General features: G+C 45.6%; 1 protein-coding gene across 5 annotated transcripts in view; it reads left to right on the top strand.

Moving 5' to 3' along the window:
• The window catches only part of DOCK9 (dedicator of cytokinesis 9), a 273,883-nt gene that overhangs the window by 234,378 nt on the left and 21,866 nt on the right, over positions 1-17,639 (top strand). For all 5 annotated transcript variants that reach the window (XM_065902028.1, XM_065902027.1, XM_065902025.1 and 2 more), the window contains exons 40-45: positions 4,850-4,987; positions 5,108-5,290; positions 6,822-6,935; positions 7,058-7,273; positions 8,804-8,861; positions 10,402-10,508. In XM_065902028.1, the coding sequence (XP_065758100.1) occupies positions 4,850-4,987; positions 5,108-5,290; positions 6,822-6,935; positions 7,058-7,273; positions 8,804-8,861; positions 10,402-10,508 (816 nt within the window). The remainder of the gene's footprint in view (positions 1-4,849; positions 4,988-5,107; positions 5,291-6,821; positions 6,936-7,057; positions 7,274-8,803; positions 8,862-10,401; positions 10,509-17,639) is intronic.

The following is a 17,639-nucleotide window of genomic DNA, read 5'->3' as shown; positions in this document are numbered from 1 at the left end:
CCATCACCTCATGGGAAATAGATTGGGAGACAGTGGAAAGAGTGTCTTTAATAAAGTCTTTATTTTTGGGGGCTCCAAAATCACTGCAGATGGTGACTGCAGCCATGAAATTAAAAGACCCTTACTCCTTGGAAGGAAAGTTATGACCAAGCTAGATAGCATATTAAAAAGCAGAGACATTACTTAGCCAACAAAGGTCCGTCTGGTCAAGGTTATGGTTTTTCCAGTGGTCATGTATGGATGTGAGAGTTGGACTGTTAAGAAAGCTGAGTGCCGAAAAATTGATGCTTTTGAACTGTGGTGTTGGAGAAGACTCTTGAGAGTCCCTTTGACTGCAAGGAGGTCCAACCAGTCCATCCTAAAGGAGATCAGTCCTGGGTGTTCATTGGAAGGAGTGATACTGAAGCTGAAACTCCAATACTTTGGCCACCTCATGCAAAGAGTTGACTCGTTGAAAAAGACCCTGATGCTGGGAAAGATTGAGGGCAGGAGGAGAAGGGGACAACAGAGGATGAGATGGCTGGATGGCATCACCGACTCGATGGGCATGAGTTTGAATAAACTCCGGGAGTTTGTGATGGACAGGGAGGCCTGGCGTGCTGCGATTCATGGGGTCGCAAAGAGTCAGACACGACTGAGCGACTGAACTGAACTGAACTGATCCAAAAACATCTACCCTGTGTTTGGCACGCAGCAGGAGCTCAAATGTTGACTCTAGTTTAGCAGTAAGCACTTTCTGCTTTGCTCATGCCTTCTTGGTCCTCATAGTAAAGGATCTGATTCCTCAGACACACAGGCAAGGTTGAGTTTTACGGCTGAGGTGGCCTCCATCAAGGTCTGTATGCCTCTGTGCAAAAATCTTTGTTTGAAGCTCAGCACATATACACACACCCATTAACGGGAAGATGGGCGAATCTTACGGCCTTAAAGCGTGTCGTGGCAAGCAGTAGGTCCGCAGTAGTACCAGCCTAGGTCCACAAGGCCCACTGGTGCAGCAGGCCCTGGGATCTTCCTGTGTAGATATTTACTCAGCTGAAGCATCCCTCAGAGCCTATCAGAAAAATTAAATTATTACATTGAGTTAGCCTGACATAATTGTTTGCAGATAGTCATCTTCAATAAACGGAGCCCCATCATGACTGAGCCTCTTAAATGACCACATCTTATAAGTTGCCCAAGGCAATCAAGAAATCACATTCTAAATGAGAGGAAATGTTTGAAAAGGTTTAAGCCCTGAGTCCCAGTTTATTATCATATTAGCGTCCTCCTGTTCACTGAGTGCCTTCTGTCTTCAGTGTCAGTCCTCACTACAGCCTGGCCCACAGAGCGTCTTACCCCTTTTACAGGTGAGGACACTGAGGCCGAGACGGGCTAGGAAATTCACCCAAGATCAGTACACGAGTGACATGTCAAGCCCTTGCTCTCCGCTCAGCCAGTCGTGTGCATGGGGTGGAGGGGTGGAGGGGGAAAGGAAGTAAACCAGGTGAGTGTCAAGGTGGTTGAATGACCTCCCGTACAGAGAAAAGGAAGCGAGCGAGCACCGGCCGGATGCTGGTACTGTGTAGGCCCTTCCTCAAAGGTTATCCGATTCATAAAAGATGTGTTCTGTAAACCAGGGTAGTTATATGCAAAAAAACACACTTCTTCTCCGGCCAAACCAGTGCTAGGAAGGTCCCCTGAAAAAGGGCATGGCAACCCACTCCCGTATCCTTGTCTGGAGAATTCCACAGACAGAGGAGCCTGGCAGGTTACAGTCCACGGGGTCGCAGAGTCAGACACGACTGAGCGACTTTCACTTGCAAACCAGTGATAACCTTTAAATAGTTGACAATACTGTCAATATACTAACAAATGTAATCTAAAAATGCATTTTAAGCAATTGCACATGGTGCCTTTTCTTGATCTGAGGTGCATGGTGAGAACCAGGACATGCTGAGAAGGATCACGGTGCGTGGCCAGGGTGGGGAGTACATGGACAGTGGAGGTCAGCTAGGGAGCCTGGGGTTCAGGTCGTCGTGGCGACTGGCGAGCCTCTGTAACAGAGACAGCTCTTCTCTAGACTAGATTTTTATAATCAGTGTTTAGATGAAAATAAAGCCATATGCCTAGGAAGAACGTAGCTGTCTTAAATAACACGGTTCCAGATATCTCATTTTGGTATCCTATGTTTAAGTTTTTCTCCTGTCCCTGGCTCTTTAGAAATTCTTTATATTGCATGTTTGTTCTCTGAAAGGCCCATTTCTCTTAGGAGTCTGTGTGACAACAAACTTGAATCCATGTCAGACAATTCCTGAGAATTGTTAGTAACCTCTGCTCCACTTTATTGCTAGAAATACATCACGCCTTTCTTATTATTCTAACATCTCATCTAATTTTCTCAATTAAATTCTCCCATCTTCAGTAAAATCTATAGAGAGATAAAGGTAGAAATGAGATCCTCCATTGTTATCTGTGGTTATAAATGGAAAAATGAAGGTGATTTTTGTTTTGCTTTTTTTCCCCCTTCTCTGGCTCTTTCTGAATGTCCAAAGATTTTTATATTTAGTATCTGTTACTTTCTAATGAGAAAGAAAGAGACAGAAGAAAATAGGAAGGCACCTGGTAAACTGGGATGTGTTCAGGATGAAAGGCTCTTCACCCCTTTAAATGCGCAGTTATGTATATCTTGGTGTGAGTTTTTACTCCGTTCTTCAAGCAGCTTTTGCGATCTGAGCCCAGGAAAACTAAATCCTAAAAATGGGAAGCAAAAACTTTGACCAGAGGAGAAAGAAAGGAAGTTTAACTCCAGTGGTAAGAACTTGAAGACAGGCCAGTTCAGAACAAGACCAGAGGTCTTCGCCATTTTTGTACGAACCATCTCTCCCAGAAAAGTGCTGAGAAAATAAATGCTCACATCCAGATTCATGCAAACCTCCCTCCAGCCGTAATTAGGAAGGGCTGCGGCTCCGGGGAAAAGCTCTGCTCACAAACAGCAAACCATGTAAGCAGTTCCCCGAACACTGAGGACAGCCGCTTTTATTTTGTTTGTTTTTTCTAGTTGGTGAACAGCTGCTCGTGGTTGAGAATTACATCATATTCAGTTAATTAAGTCACATTTTCTGCTCATTAAATTGTTTCTCTTTCACACAATGGAATTCAATGCTGTATCTCAGTGTTTCATGATATAAAGATCACTGGATTCCAGGTGTCCCGCCAGCTGTGAATACACCTGTGAGTCACTGGACCTATAAAAACAAAACATACTCCTTGAGCTAAACTTTTTCTCCAACAATAAGATGAGGTGAATCTCAAAACTATTATTCCAGCCGTAATTTGCTCTGCAACAGAACTGCCCAGACATAAGTCATCGCTGCTTATTTCGCTAAATTGTAAGATTGATTTCAGGTATTGGCCTCTGGACTTTTTTCTTTTTTTTTTAATGACAGTCATTTTTGCCTACTTTTGCAATGCACACATTCTCCCAAAAGCACACCTTTGTCTTGACAGGCCTGTCTGTATTTGAAGAGGCAGGTCTCCAGTGTCACACATGCGTCGTGGCTGCATGCTGGCCTATAGCTGGGCAACACGTCTGTCTCCCGTACGTGTTCAGCGATCTTTGGGAGTTTTAGCCAGGCTTTCGTGGTGTTGAATCAGTGTGGATTTGCTGCTGGTGGGAGGAAATCATGAAAAGCATAGAGAAGAAATTAGTTGTGGGCCTCTTGCCACTTACCGAACAAATCAGAGGGTGCGTCAGGTACTCCCTGTGTGTGCTTAGCTGCTCAGTCACGTCCGACTCTTTGCAACCCCATGGACTATAGCCTGCCAGGCTTCTCTGTCCATGGGGATTCTCCAGGCAAGAATACTGGAGTGGGTGGCCATGCCCTCCTCCAGGCAATCTTCGCAACCAGGGATCGAACCCAGGTCTTCTGCATTTCAGGCAGACTCTTTACAGTCTGAGCCACCGGGGGAGCACAGATACTCCGTATACTTGACCTCAAGTCTTCACAGTAGCTCAGTTTTAGGATCACTGTTTCAGGGATGAGAAGGACCAGACTCGGTATACCTGCAAATCCATACACAGGAGTGCGTGCTCAGTCATTTCAGTCGTGTCCAACTCTTTGTGACCCCGTGGACCATAGCTTGCCAGGCTCCTCTCTCCATGTGATTCTCCAGACAAGACTACTGGAGTGAATTGCCATGCCTTTCTCCAGGGCGTCTTCCCAACCCAGGGACCGAACCCACATCTCTTAAGTCTCCTGCTTTGGCCGGCAGGTTCTGTACCATTTTTGCCACCTGGAAAGTACCCGGGAGAAGCAGTGCCTGACCAAAGCCCGTGCATTTTCGTCCTCACCAGACTGCCTGGTGGGTGATGCATGGCTTCACAGAGTGTCTGAGAGCCTCCAGTGGGCGAGGAAACCCAGCCCTCACTGAGAGGGGATCTGTTTCATATACCTCACTTCAGTATTTTTCCAGCCCGTTCACTGGTCAATACCTGCAATGACTCTTCTCTGCTGGAACTGAGGTGTCACAAACCTTAGCTCTGTATCAGTTGCTGGGCACAATAAAAATAAGTCAATAAATGAAGCCCAGTCAATACTGAGATACTGTGGTCCTTTAAACCCTATCACTGTTTGCTGCGAACTTTTAAAATCAGTCCCTCCCTTAGTAGTAAAAGCATAAATGTATTGATAAGCTTATTTGAACTACAGGAGACTTCTGTGCTCTCCTAGAAGGTTTCTGGCGAGTTTTGTTTAAATTATAAGTTGTCCTAGTACCTGGAAAATGTAACCCTTGAGGCTGGCAGTTGTATGAAACCTGTTAGCGATGTCTGGCATGTCTCACTGACCAGGCTCTTATCCTGTGTTTTAAGAACCAGCTCCTGGCTGACCATGGCCATAATCCCCTCATGAAGAAAGTTTTTGATGTCTACCTATGTTTTCTTCAAAAACATCAGTCTGAAACCGCTTTAAAACACGTCTTCACCGCCTTAAGGTCACTGATCTATAAGGTAGGTGGTCTCATCGGGGGAGGTCATCTTCGATTGTCACCTGTTCTCCTCTGCCCCCCAGGGCTGAAGGGGGCGTTAACTAACCTCTCTGGGCCCGTTTGCTTCCTCGTGTCCATCTAGTTTCCCTCGACGTTCTACGAGGGGAGAGCGGACATGTGTGCGGCCCTGTGCTACGAGATCCTCAAGTGCTGCAACTCCAAGCTGAGCTCCATCCGGACCGAGGCCTCCCAGCTGCTCTACTTCCTGATGAGGAACAACTTCGACTACACCGGCAAGAAGTCCTTTGTCCGGACCCACCTGCAGGTGCGTGTGCTCTAGGTTCCCAGGACGCCTGCGCCCTGCGGAATTCTGCTTCAGCAGGAAAACCGTGCGTGTCAACGTTTGCCCAGTTACCTCGGTGTGAGTTCTGAATGGTCTGGTCGCAAGACGGAAAACTCGAATCTCACATTTACTGGTTTGGCTTATTTCATCCTCCACATTGCACGGTTTGGGTCCAGGATATGTTTCTGTTGGTAAATGAACATTTAAGTATTGAGTCAGGACTGGACTGACTGTAATGACGTTCAGTCAGGATGTACAGAACCTACGAGAGGATTCCTCGCAGTAAACATCTCAGGTAAGACACAGAGAGCCCAAAATAGTCCTTTCCTGTCGTCCATCTGTCAACACACCTGCCATTTCTCCAGAGTTAAAATGCGCCAAATTTCCTGCCCTGTAAACCGTACCTGCTACTAGGGGTCTTAGGTATTTTTGTAGACCCTCTTTTTCTACAAACACATACAGGAGTGCCTTCTTTGTCCCTGTACTTATTCCTTTTTGGAAACAAAAGTATTTATGGTTTGCAAACTACATCCTAGGATTCCTGGGTGCCTGGAACAAGGCGGAACCCACTCCTGGCCTGGACAGGGTGTGGTCATCCCTGGAGGACAGGCAGACCCTGAGGCCTCTGTGCCGTGTGTCCAGGGCCATAACAGGGGAACTTGAGTGCACCAAGGAGTGGGCCAGGGGCTTCCCAGGGGTGTGAAGGACGAACAGGGGGCTGGGGATGAGCATGTCCCAGGCCATGGATGAGAATGGGCCCAGCCAGGGAGCGGTAGAAGGTCCGCACAGTAGGGTTGAGAATGTGGAGGCATCATTGCATATTCAGGGGGATCACCTGGACTCTAGACTGAGAAAGGATCCGGAAGTCGAGGCCTCAGCTCAGGAGACCTTGGGGAAACCATGTCAAGTCTAGGTCAGAGAGGATGGAGTCCTGGGTTGTGGAGAGGTTAGAAAGAAGAGGAGACTGCGCTGACAGTACTTGGTGATGGATTGTACCTGGCTGTGGTGCAGGAAAGGGGGGACAGGTCGCAGGTTAGTTGAGAAACTAGGTCAAGGTAGTGCTAATATAGAGCCCCAAAAGACAGATTCCCCCATGCCATGGTTAATATGTGTATGTTTTAATAATAAATGCAATGGGTCATCCACTTTTGAATACTGAGCCCATATAAATCCAAGCCAAAACCAGAGAAGTAAATAATAAGGTCTCCATGTCTACTAGAGAAGGTGATCCGTAATTGTCCAAGTGACATGGGCTCATCTGGTTCTCATCCCTCTACACTCGCCTGCTCAGCATTTTGCTGTACAGACAAGTAAGGAGAGCAAAGTCACCTTCTGGAATAATTCTTGGAAGCGGGTGGGGAATGACTCAGATGCTGTTTCCCACACTGGAGCGACCCCTGCTCACAGTTTCCCCGTTGCCCTATCCCCGTGTACATCATAACCAAAGTCAGGGGCCAAGCCGGGGGCGTCCCGTGAAGGTGAATTGATTGGCTCACGTTTGTGTGTCCCTCAGATCGTTATTTCAGTCAGCCAGCTGATAGCAGATGTTGTTGGCATCGGGGGAACCAGGTTCCAGCAGTCCTTGTCTATCATCAACAACTGTGCCAACAGTGACAGGCTCATCAAGGTGGGTGGCCCGGTGCCGTTTTGTTTTTTACCCCCCGAGGTCCGGTCATATCATCTGGGAAACACATGCAGACAAACAGATCACAGCTGAAAGCCTGTGTCTTCCCTCCACCCTTGTTCCAGCACACCACCTTCTCCTCGGACGTGAAGGACTTGACCAAAAGGATCCGCACGGTTCTGATGGCCACAGCCCAGATGAAGGAGCATGAGGCCGACCCCGAGATGCTGGTGGACCTCCAGTACAGCCTGGCCAAGTCCTACGCCAGCACCCCCGAGCTCCGGAAGACGTGGCTGGACAGCATGGCCCGGATCCACGTCAAGAACGGGGACCTGTCCGAGGTAGCCCCACACACCTGTCTGTCCAGGCTTTTTGAGAAAACGAGTCATCCCCCACTCACTGAAAGAAGCTGATTATGAGAGAAGCTTCCCAGTAATTCAAGAAGCCAGTTAAAACCATGTGATACTTCAGTGTTGGGCTCAGGGGTCCTTCATAGTCATTTAGCATTTTACAGTTTAGAACATCGTAAGGGGATTTCTCTGGCACAGGAGCATTGTTTGCGAGCTCTTAGAAGACACCCGTGCTCACACAGGTGCCCGCTAATGCAGATGCGCTCAGCTTCTGCATCAGAACTCCTCTCCTGACCAAAATGCAACTATTTTATGGTAAAATGAGATTTTCCTGATACGCAAGTCAGCCGGGGCATGGCCCTCTCCTCTTCGAGGTAGTGGTTTTGTCTGTGAATGCAGCAGGGGTCAGAGCTGCCCCGGCTGCAGAGCCCATGGTTCAGTAAGCAGCAGCGTGGCAGGTGCGGAGATGGGGTGTGTGGGCCTTGAGGAGACTGGCTCCCAGACCCAACGTTGACTAACTCGGTGACACTGAGCCTGTTCTTAACCCCACTGTGTCTCAGTGACATCATCTGTAAAATGGGGGCAGTTAAGGACAACGATGGGCTCTAAGGCGGGTTCTCTTCATGTTCCCATGAAAACTCTGCTCAGGGTTCATGCCCATGGCATTTAGGTGTGATCAGCAGAACGACCAAAGAAATATGCTTTTACTTTTAAACATACTAATTGCTTAAATTAGTGAAATTGTGTCCTACATCTGAGAAGTGTATGTAGCAATTCTTACTTTTTGATTATTCAGAGTCCATTCTGTTTGATCGGAAGTTTAATCTCAGATATCCATTAGCCATAATAAAAATGAATTGTGCACTTGTTAGTAGTAGTAATTTTTCTACCACTCTGACGAGAGCCAGGGCTTAGGCATTAGAACCTTTTAGTAGGTTCATGTCTAACAGCTGTTTGATGTTTTATAAACCATGACAACTCAGTTAAAAGAATTTATTTTTGTTTTTTCTTACATTTTAAGAGTGTTTATAATGTTATCCATTGGACGTTACATTACTTTCATTTAAAATTCTATTTTTGGAAAAAATTTATAACTTCATTGTTTTTTAGGTTGACAGAAAAATACATTAGCCCCTGAAGTTTGAGCAGTTCTCTCTGAATATAGGAATGCACATGCCTTTTCTTTAAGTGATCCTCTTTTCCCTTTAAGAGAAAAAATGCCAAAATTTTAGAAATAGTAAGAAAAAACGCTTTTTAAAAATCTTTTATCTTTAATAAAAGTTTAATGATTCTAGATAGAAATGGGCCTTACCAAGCTTGTTGCCATTCATCTGAATTCAGAGTTTCATAATTTCAGTTTGTGTGAATTGTCCCACTTTTTTCTGTAGGTAAGACGTCAGCCATTAGGAACGCTGGTTGATGCCTTGGGATCTAACATAAGCACATGCCGTCACTGGGTTTCTGATGGCGAGCTTTGTGCGTTATAACTGGTGATTCTGAAGCGTGTGTCTTTTTCTACAGGCAGCAATGTGCTATGTGCATGTCACCGCCCTGGTGGCAGAATATCTCACACGCAAAGGTAAGAAATGATTCTGTGTCTTGTGAAATAATTGTAAAATTTTACAAAGCAGCAAAGACAAGCGAGAGCCATTCAGAAAGATTTGAGGTGGAGGATCTCTGTGTGTGTGTGTGTGTGTGTGTGTGTGTGTGTGTGTACACACTATATTGTTGTTGTTTAGTCACTTAGTCATGTTCGACTCTTTGCAACTCCGTAGAGCCTGCCAGACTCCTGTCCGTGGATTTCCCAGGGAAGAACATTGGAGTGGGTTGCATTTCCTTCTATACTCATTTTTTTTTTAATTCATTGATGTGACGTTTACTTGACTCGGTAGGCACCGCAAAAATGCAAAACAAAAGTAGGTGGTGTGTTGTCATATAACCTCTTGCTAATAACTCCATCTTGCAAAAACTAGTTAATGAGCTTTGCCTCTGGGAGTTTCCGGCTGGCCGGTCTCCAGCTGGAGAGATTTTATTTTCCCTGAAGGTAGTTCCCTGGAACTGTTTACCCATCACACGGCAGCTGTAGCAGGAGGTCATCAGACCGCATTTTCTGGAGCACAGCCCGGTTGGCGCTATTGTGCGAGGAGGCAGCCCGCAGGCCGGGACCCGGCCTCCCCCGTGGAAGGAGCGGGTGGGAGTGTGTGCCGCCCCCTTGTGTGTAAGGGCTGGTTCCCACGTCAGCAGGCTGCAAGTTCTCTCACGGCTCCTCCGGTCAAACACCTGTTGCTCGTCTCCACTTCCCAATCGAGAACGCGGGGCTTTCAGAAAAGCCGGCTGTGTTCCCGTGTGTACTGGAGCATGGCTGCAGCAGGTCTGGCTGGACCCTGCACCGTGTGAGGAATATCGACCGTCAAGCCACTGCGGCCGCCGGGTTACCTCTTGGCGGACCGCTTCCTGCAGGAGCAGGGCGAGTTCTGGGTTACCCCCCAGCGAAGGGGGTGACGTGACAGCTGGAAAGAAACAGAGTCGTTTCTGAGCCTGTTTCTCTCACTGGCTTTGGCTCCTTCAGTTTGCTTGGTATCTGAGCATGGGTCATCTTATCAAACTGTTGTTGTTACTATATTCTGCTGTGAATTTGATTCAGTGCCTATTTCAGTTTGTTTAAGGATTACACATGTTTTAATAAAGGTGGGCGAAAAATGAAAAGGGATGAGAAAGGACATCCCTGGTGGTCCAGTAGCTAAGACTCTGTGCTCCCAAGGCAGGAGCCCCCCAGGTTTGATCCCTGGGTCAGGAAGATCCCCTGGAGAAGGAAACGGCAACCTACTCCAGTATCCACGTGTCGCAACTAAGACCCAGCACAGCCAAATAAATAAATAAATTTTTTAAAGGGATGAGAAAAGGAAACAAATTAAGGGTGGTGAGGCTTAAATATAAGGAAGCCAATGAAGGCACGTGTCCGGTGGCCCCAAGTTTCCCTGTGGAAAGCTGGCATGAGACACAAGATTTCAAGATTGGTTTTCATTCAGCCCAGAGACAAAACAGGGCAGGAAACACCCGCACGGCTCATCCACCTTCAGGCTGATAACTCCAGCTGTCTCCTGCTGTCTCAATTCTAGGCATGTTTAGACAAGGATGCACAGCCTTCAGGGTCATCACCCCGAACATCGACGAGGAGGCCTCCATGATGGAAGACGTCGGCATGCAGGACGTCCACTTCAACGAGGTGAGGCCCGCAGCCCACGCGAGAGTCTCAGGTGCTGCCATTCCCCACCCCTGCCCACAAACCAGGGTTTTCTCTCCGCAGCCTCTGTGTCCACACTTGGCTCTAAGATAATTCTCCAGAACACTGGCACAAGCTCCTGCCATTCCCCTTTCTTGGAACTCCTCCTTTCCTCTGGAGAGAGTTTGTTGTTGTTGTTGTTTAGTTGCTCAGTTGTGTCCAGCTCTTTTGCAACCCCGTGTAGCCTGCCAGGCTCCTCTGTCCACGGGATTTCCATTTCCTTCTCTAAGGGGTCTTCCTGACCCAGGGACTGAACCCACGAGTCCCGCACTGGCAGGCAGACGCTTTACCACTAAGCCACACGGGAAGGCCCAGAGGGAGTCTGACAAGCCGGCTAGTGGTGATGTAAGACTGAGAGCTTAAACTCTCGTCGTAAAAGGTCCACTGTTTTGAACCATAAGGTTTCTCATTCTTTTCAGGAATTAATTTCTCTGGTTTATGGGGTTTACTTGTTTTAATCTGACTTTTCAATCAGTGTTCCCAGACACGCAAGGCCGCAAGAGGCCAGACTGGGCTTGGGGGCAGAGCAGCCCCTGTCGACATCCTTGGATCCCTGTTTCCGCTTGAGTGCTGTCCCCCAGGGCCTGTGCATTCATGAGTAGATACGCTCACCCTGTCCCACCCCCCAGAGAGACCAAAACATTTGACTTTAGGTCGTTGTAGCAGTTTCTGCAAATTTCTTGCCAAAGCGGGGTCCCCTTGCAGCTACTTCTCTGTGAATAGACAGTTTTGAAATAAAGCTAGGTATCTGGGAAAAAAGCCAGTTTTCTGCCACGTTCCCTGATTTTCTTCTTCCATGAGTGTCTGCCAGAAGAGCTTTTCATGCGTGCCTGCCTCCCCTCAACTTTAAAGCAAAATGAAACAGTCAGGAGAAAGCTTTTTAATCATGCCCTTCTTTTAAGGAAAATAAAGTGGTCTGTTTCTTCATGTGGAGAGAAAGAACAGAGACAGGAGTAAACATCTTCTGCCTCTATTGTAATTTTTAATGAGTGGAGGTCCTACTTAATGTCAGGACTTTTGATCATGTTCATGCCAGTAAGCAGGGCCCGTGAGCAAACATCCTCTGTGACACTGACCATCCGTGAACCAGCAGTTCTCAAAGTGTGGTCGAGACCCCTGGGGTCCCCAGTAACCTTTCAGGAAGTCTTTGAGTTCCTTCCTTTTCTACCTGTCTCTGTGAGGTGGGATTTTCTTAGTCTGCGTCATCCAGAATAATATATTGAAGAGACTGAATGCAGAAGCAGAGTCAGAATCTAGGCTTCTCCTATGAAGCCAGACATGAGAGTGGCAAAAAAGTAGAACAATGCCTCTCTTCTTAATTTTTTTTTGAAAAATTTTTTCCATTAAAAACATTTATTTTTGTTAACATGTAATTGGTTTATTATTGAGTTTAAATTAATTCATAAATATTTTTACATTTTTTTCAGTGTTTACTCCTAATATTGTAAATATTGAGAGATAACACCCATATTCATAAAAGTTCTCACCTATTTTTAAAGAATTCTCAATGATTTTTATGATATATAAAAGGATCTTAAGTCTCAAAGGCTTAAGAGCCACCATCAAAAATTCTGTGGTTTCAAATGACTCCCTAAATTAAAAATTAACCATGAGAAAGGAAGATAATATATTGAGTGATTTTACATTTAAAAATTAATTTTAGCCAAAATACGTAAAGTTCTCTTAAGTATTCTGAAGGAAGAAAAAAAATGCCAGTTGGTTATTACATGGTATTAACCATTCAACTGTCTCTCTACCTTGACATGCCTGGACCAATGATAGTTTTTAACTTTTCACTCTGACATGTGAACCTGACCCTGAGCAACAAGACCCACACGCTCTTGGCATTGAACTCTTCACTCAAGGAGAGCTTGACTGGGTTTTTCCCTGAAAAGAAGCCTGAACGGATCGGCTCCTTGGAGAACCACCCTTGTTCCTGCCGCCCAGTCAGTTCTCTGGAGCACAGCACTTTTGCTTAGAATTCGCGATAAGGAAAAGAGCGATACCAAGAACAACTAAAGATTTGAAAGTTAAACAGTTCTGGATAACCTGTCCTCAGGGATGATAAAATGAAGCTCAGGATGGCTCATCAGATTAAGTCACAGGCTGGAAGAGGCTCAGGAGTAGAGCCTAGGGAGTGAACCCTGTGAAACCAAGGGCAGATTGATCAGGGAAATTTGTGAATGGCACCCACTCTGAGTAATAACTAAACATATGATGGGGAAAACTTTATCAGCTCTTTTTCAGAATATGGATTTTCCACCCTGTCCTCAAAGCATAAAGTTGGTAAATCTTTAACAAGGTCCATAGTCCATGATGATCTGTCACGATTAGGATGCGACCCGGGGGGTTATAAAGTCCCAAGCAAGCCCTGCATGTTAAGATGGAAACCAGCCAGCAGTGAAAAAATAGTGTGTACCAGAAGTCACAGCGACGGAAATTGCCATGTAACCGTTTTTGCCCTGGCCCTCAAGATGTTTCAAGAAAAAGGGAAAGTCATATATCTCTGCCAGGAGTTTTGGGGAAAGCTAGTGGGAATGGGTGTGGAATAATAGCTTAATAAGAATCGTTGCCCTTGTAATTTGCATTATTAGATATATGTAAATGCCTAAGATGCTCTCCTATGTGATTTTAGAGACACGACCTAAAAGTGTGCGATTTTCCTGACAGGAGGCCTCAGATGAGCTTTTACTGGCAGCAGTCCGTCCTGCCTGACTCTGACCCAAAGAGCAGACTCCCTCCCAGCTGCTTTTGATTAAAGAGTAACAGCCCATTCCTGTTTACATTTTGTCTTACAAACCAGAGCCTATGCAGATAGAAGCATTCTATCTCCTGGGGTGTCTGAATTGCATACAACTGCATGTCGTCTCAAGACCCTCCCTCTTTATCCCATACAGTCAGAATCCCAAGGAAACCGCACACACAGCAATGGGAGCAGCTCTAACAAAGAGACTGTTTTGGCAAGTTTGGTCAGGGCTTAGGGGAACCAGCGAGGAATACTGCAGAACCTTGGAGGTGGACAGCAACTGGTCTGCCACCGTCCACCCGAGGGCTAAGGGTGGAGAGAGAGAAACCACACAGAGGGCGTCCCCTGCTCGGACTCAGTCCTGGCACGGGGGCAGGGAGGGAGAGAGAGAGGGATGGCCACCCCCGCCCCCCCTGCCCACCAGTCTCCTGCTGGCCTGGCACGGGCTGAGCCCAGCCAGCAGCCAGTGGACAAGGAGTCTAGCAGGCAAGCCAGTGGTCCTGGCATGTCGGCCCCCACAGCACAGAGCAAGGGAGAAACAGGACTAAGAGGAACCGCAGTGGGGAAATGGAAAACATGGTCCATCCTTGTTACTCTCCCAGGTGCTAAAATTGCTCTATAATCCCCCAAATCAACATGCACTGAAGCACTTTTGCAGTCATTTGGGGACTCACACAGAGCCGCAACAAGTTTAGAGCCCACACGTTCCCAGATGAGGCCTCCTTGTTCAGCTCCTACTGTAAACCAGGTCCTCATCCAGGCTCAGAGTCGGTACTAAAATGCTGTCCAGTGTTCCTGAGCTCAGGATGTGCCTGACTTGATGGATAAGCTCCTTTCCGACAGCAGTGACAACGCTTTTGGTCATGGGTTCAACGTTAATCATACAGCAGCAGTATATGCTAAATTAGCTGTCTTTAAACACAAACACATAAAACAAGCTTATGTACTAATCATCAAAATTTTATAACCCAAGCCTTACCCTATATTTCCCTGAGGAGTGGGGGTCCAGTGTTCACACATTCATTGTTGGCGGTGACCTTATAGAACACAACCACAGCAAATAATGAGGATCAACCATTTGGCACACTCCAGTTTTGTTCCCCGGACCAATCATGGTCACTGTTCACAGAGTAAGCACGTGGGGTTAGCCAGGCAGGTCACTGCCTTGTATTAGCCAAACAGTCTCTCTTCAGAAAGAACAGGCAAAAATGTTTACACCTATAGAACATCCCAAGAAACAGTTATCAACACAATGCCTCCTCTGTTTCCATCTCATCCAAGCTCAGTGACTGACTGTAACCCTGTAAGGGTCGTCTAAGCATCTACTTTTCCATGACCAAGACTACTCTTAGAACCATAAAAGCTATATAGCATATCTTCATTTTCACAAGGATTCTCCAAGCCAGTAGCCATAGGGACCACAGCCTGCGGGACTTACCTAACTGCTGTCCCTCCGCTCATACCAGGACATACCACCCTGTTGCACGTTGCAAGGATTTCCTAAGCTTCCTTGTGCTGGAGACACAGGTGGACATGATGCAGCTGCTGCCCCCAGCACATGGCACGACTTCTGATGCTTTGCCGCCTTTGAGGAGAAACACCTAAACCACAATCTAAACTGAAAGTCTTCTCAGCTCTCTGTGGCCTGGAAATGTGTAACACCTACGTCTGTCGATTTGTTCCATAAACTGTGTGCCATGTGCTGACCCGAGGCATATAAGAGGGGCGCCTGCCTCAAAGTTTCACCTGGTGTGACAGCCCTCAAGCTTTAGCGTGCTTAAAGCTTACTTAGATTCCTGTTACAAATCCAGATCCCCATCCCCACCCATCCCCAGATCCAGTTGGGTGAGTTGGGAATCTGTATTTTTAACAAGCATCCCAGGTGATTATTCTGATACAAGGGATTTTCAGCTGTATCTTGAGAAAACGATAATTCAGTGGAAATGTGAATGATGCCATGATGTAGGCCATTGTCCAAGTCAGATCACGTGCTGACAGTTATTCCCAAATGGTAGATAATCAAGACAGCTAGGGAAGGGCTGATACTGAAGCTCAAATACTTTGGCCACCTGATGCGAAGAGCTGACTCATTGGAAAAGACCCTGATGCTGGGAAAGATTGAAGGCAGGAGGAGAAGACAGGGACAAAGGATAAGATGGTTGGAATGGCATCACTGACTCGATGGACATGAGTTTGAACAAACTCTGGGAGATGGTGAAGGACAGGGAAGTCTGACGTGCTACAGTCCATGAGGTCTCAAAGAGTCGAACACAACTGAGCAACTGAGCAACAACAACAAGCTTCATAGGAAAGGTTAAATTAAATCAGTCAACTCTAAGATGCAGCAAATATTATTTAATTGAGAAAAATGTTTAAATACCCTGCCACATACACAGGCTCATAAGGCATTTTCAAGCACACATGTATACACACCCACACACATGCACCCATGCTCAGCATTAGAGAGCCATTTCCACAGGCAGGTCCTGCTGCCCTCAGTTGCCCACACCTAAAAACAATGGACTAATTCCATTTTAAACAGCTTCCTGAATGGTTCATGAGCTTAGTGTACCGAGACCTTTTTAAGACTAGTCTAATATCATAAAAGGTGTACTTTCCAGATGCATAAAATTCATTGAGGTTTTTTTCCTTCCCCCTGACCATTAATTACTTACAGTTCTTTGAGTGTACTGACAATTTAGGGGGGAAAAAAAACTTGGCATTTATATTTTAAACAAGGGGAAACATTGTTAGACTTTCTGTATGACCGCTTTTCAAGGTCACTGCTGTCTGACCACTATCAGTATTAGTTCTGGTTTTCAAGGGATTCCTGAGAATTCAAAGTAAATTAACACATGGAATTTCTGTTGAGAAAATTGTTCCTATATGCCCCAATGTTTAGTTACTATGAAGGCTGAGTTTTTATTACTCTTCGTAATTTTGTGCTGACATATGGTCTCTCAAACTTAGCTATCTGTGATTGCTGGTTATTTCAAAGAACCTGATGCACCAACTATAAACATCTAGTTGTAGAGTTGACATTAGCTTGAATAATTTACCTTACCAAATTAAACTTTGATGCTCAGTAGTCCATACTCTACCCTTATGAGAGAAGGACTTAACCTTTTTAAAAATAAAAGCCATTTTTAGTTAGTTATTAGGTAAAATCTATAACTACTCTGCTTTTTATGGTATACATTATCATTTTTACAATAAGTGATATTTAGACTGATAAACTATAAATCCTAGATGCCTCCTGATCAGAAGCAAAGATAAAGTAATATCCAGGAGCATATATAAATTGATATGCATCCTCAAATTGTGATACTTATTTCATAATTATTTACTAGGCTCTATTCACTTTATCAAACATTTCTGTTTTCCAGCCATTCTGGGGCATTCCTCTGGTTGAATGGCAGATTTTTCCGTAATGAAATGAATTGCCCATCATACTGATATGCTGCTTGAATTCAGATGTCATTGTTATTAAACTTTCCATGTGTTTTCACATGTTAGTCTCACAATTAGGAGCAGTTGGCCCAGATTACTTATAAGCTCTATTTGATATATATTTATGCTCTATTTGATGTATATTTATTAAGTGACTAAATCTCAAACCATTTAAAATATACCTGAAAGGCTGCTATACACAGATACCTTAGGAGGATAGACATAACATCATTTTAAAATCAAGAAACATCTTCCTTATAGAATGCTTGCTAGTTGTGGCAGTTAATATATGTTTTTGTGCATTTTTATGTCTCATAAAAATTATCTCTATTCAATTATTAATTTATTTTTAATATGGAAAGGGGCTTCCCTGGTAGTTTAGCTGGTAAAGAATCCTCCTGCAATGTGGGAGACCTGGTTTGATCCCTGGGTTGGGAAGATCTCCTGGAGAAGGGATAGGCTACCCACTCCAGTATTCTTGGGCTTACTTTGTGGCTCAGATGGTAAAAAATCTGCCTGCAATGTGGGAGACATGGTTCGATCCCTGGGTTGGGAAGATCTCCTGGAGAAGGGAAAGGCTACCCACTCCAGTATTCTTGCCAGGAGAATCCCATGGACAGAGGAGCCTGTGGGGTTATGGTCCATGGGGTCGCAGAGAGTCAGAGACTAAAACCTTGAGTGTGGCTATTTAATCAGTGTTTTTAATCTTTCCACCTCCTCAGCCTCAACTCTTGGCCCTGTCTGATTCAGATTTTATTCTCTAGCCCCTCGAACTACTTAAGAATTTCTCACACATCGTGCTGCCATCACTCCCACATCTCTACCTATACTGTTCCCTCTCCCTGAAACATCTCCCCTGACTTCCTTGCTATTCCCAC

Source organism: Muntiacus reevesi, chromosome 11 (genome assembly GCF_963930625.1).
Source record: "Muntiacus reevesi chromosome 11, mMunRee1.1, whole genome shotgun sequence".
Lineage (NCBI taxonomy): Eukaryota > Metazoa > Chordata > Mammalia > Artiodactyla > Cervidae > Muntiacus > Muntiacus reevesi.
The sequence above is the reverse complement of the archived record's forward strand: the minus strand, read 5'-3'. Positions and strand labels throughout refer to the sequence as shown.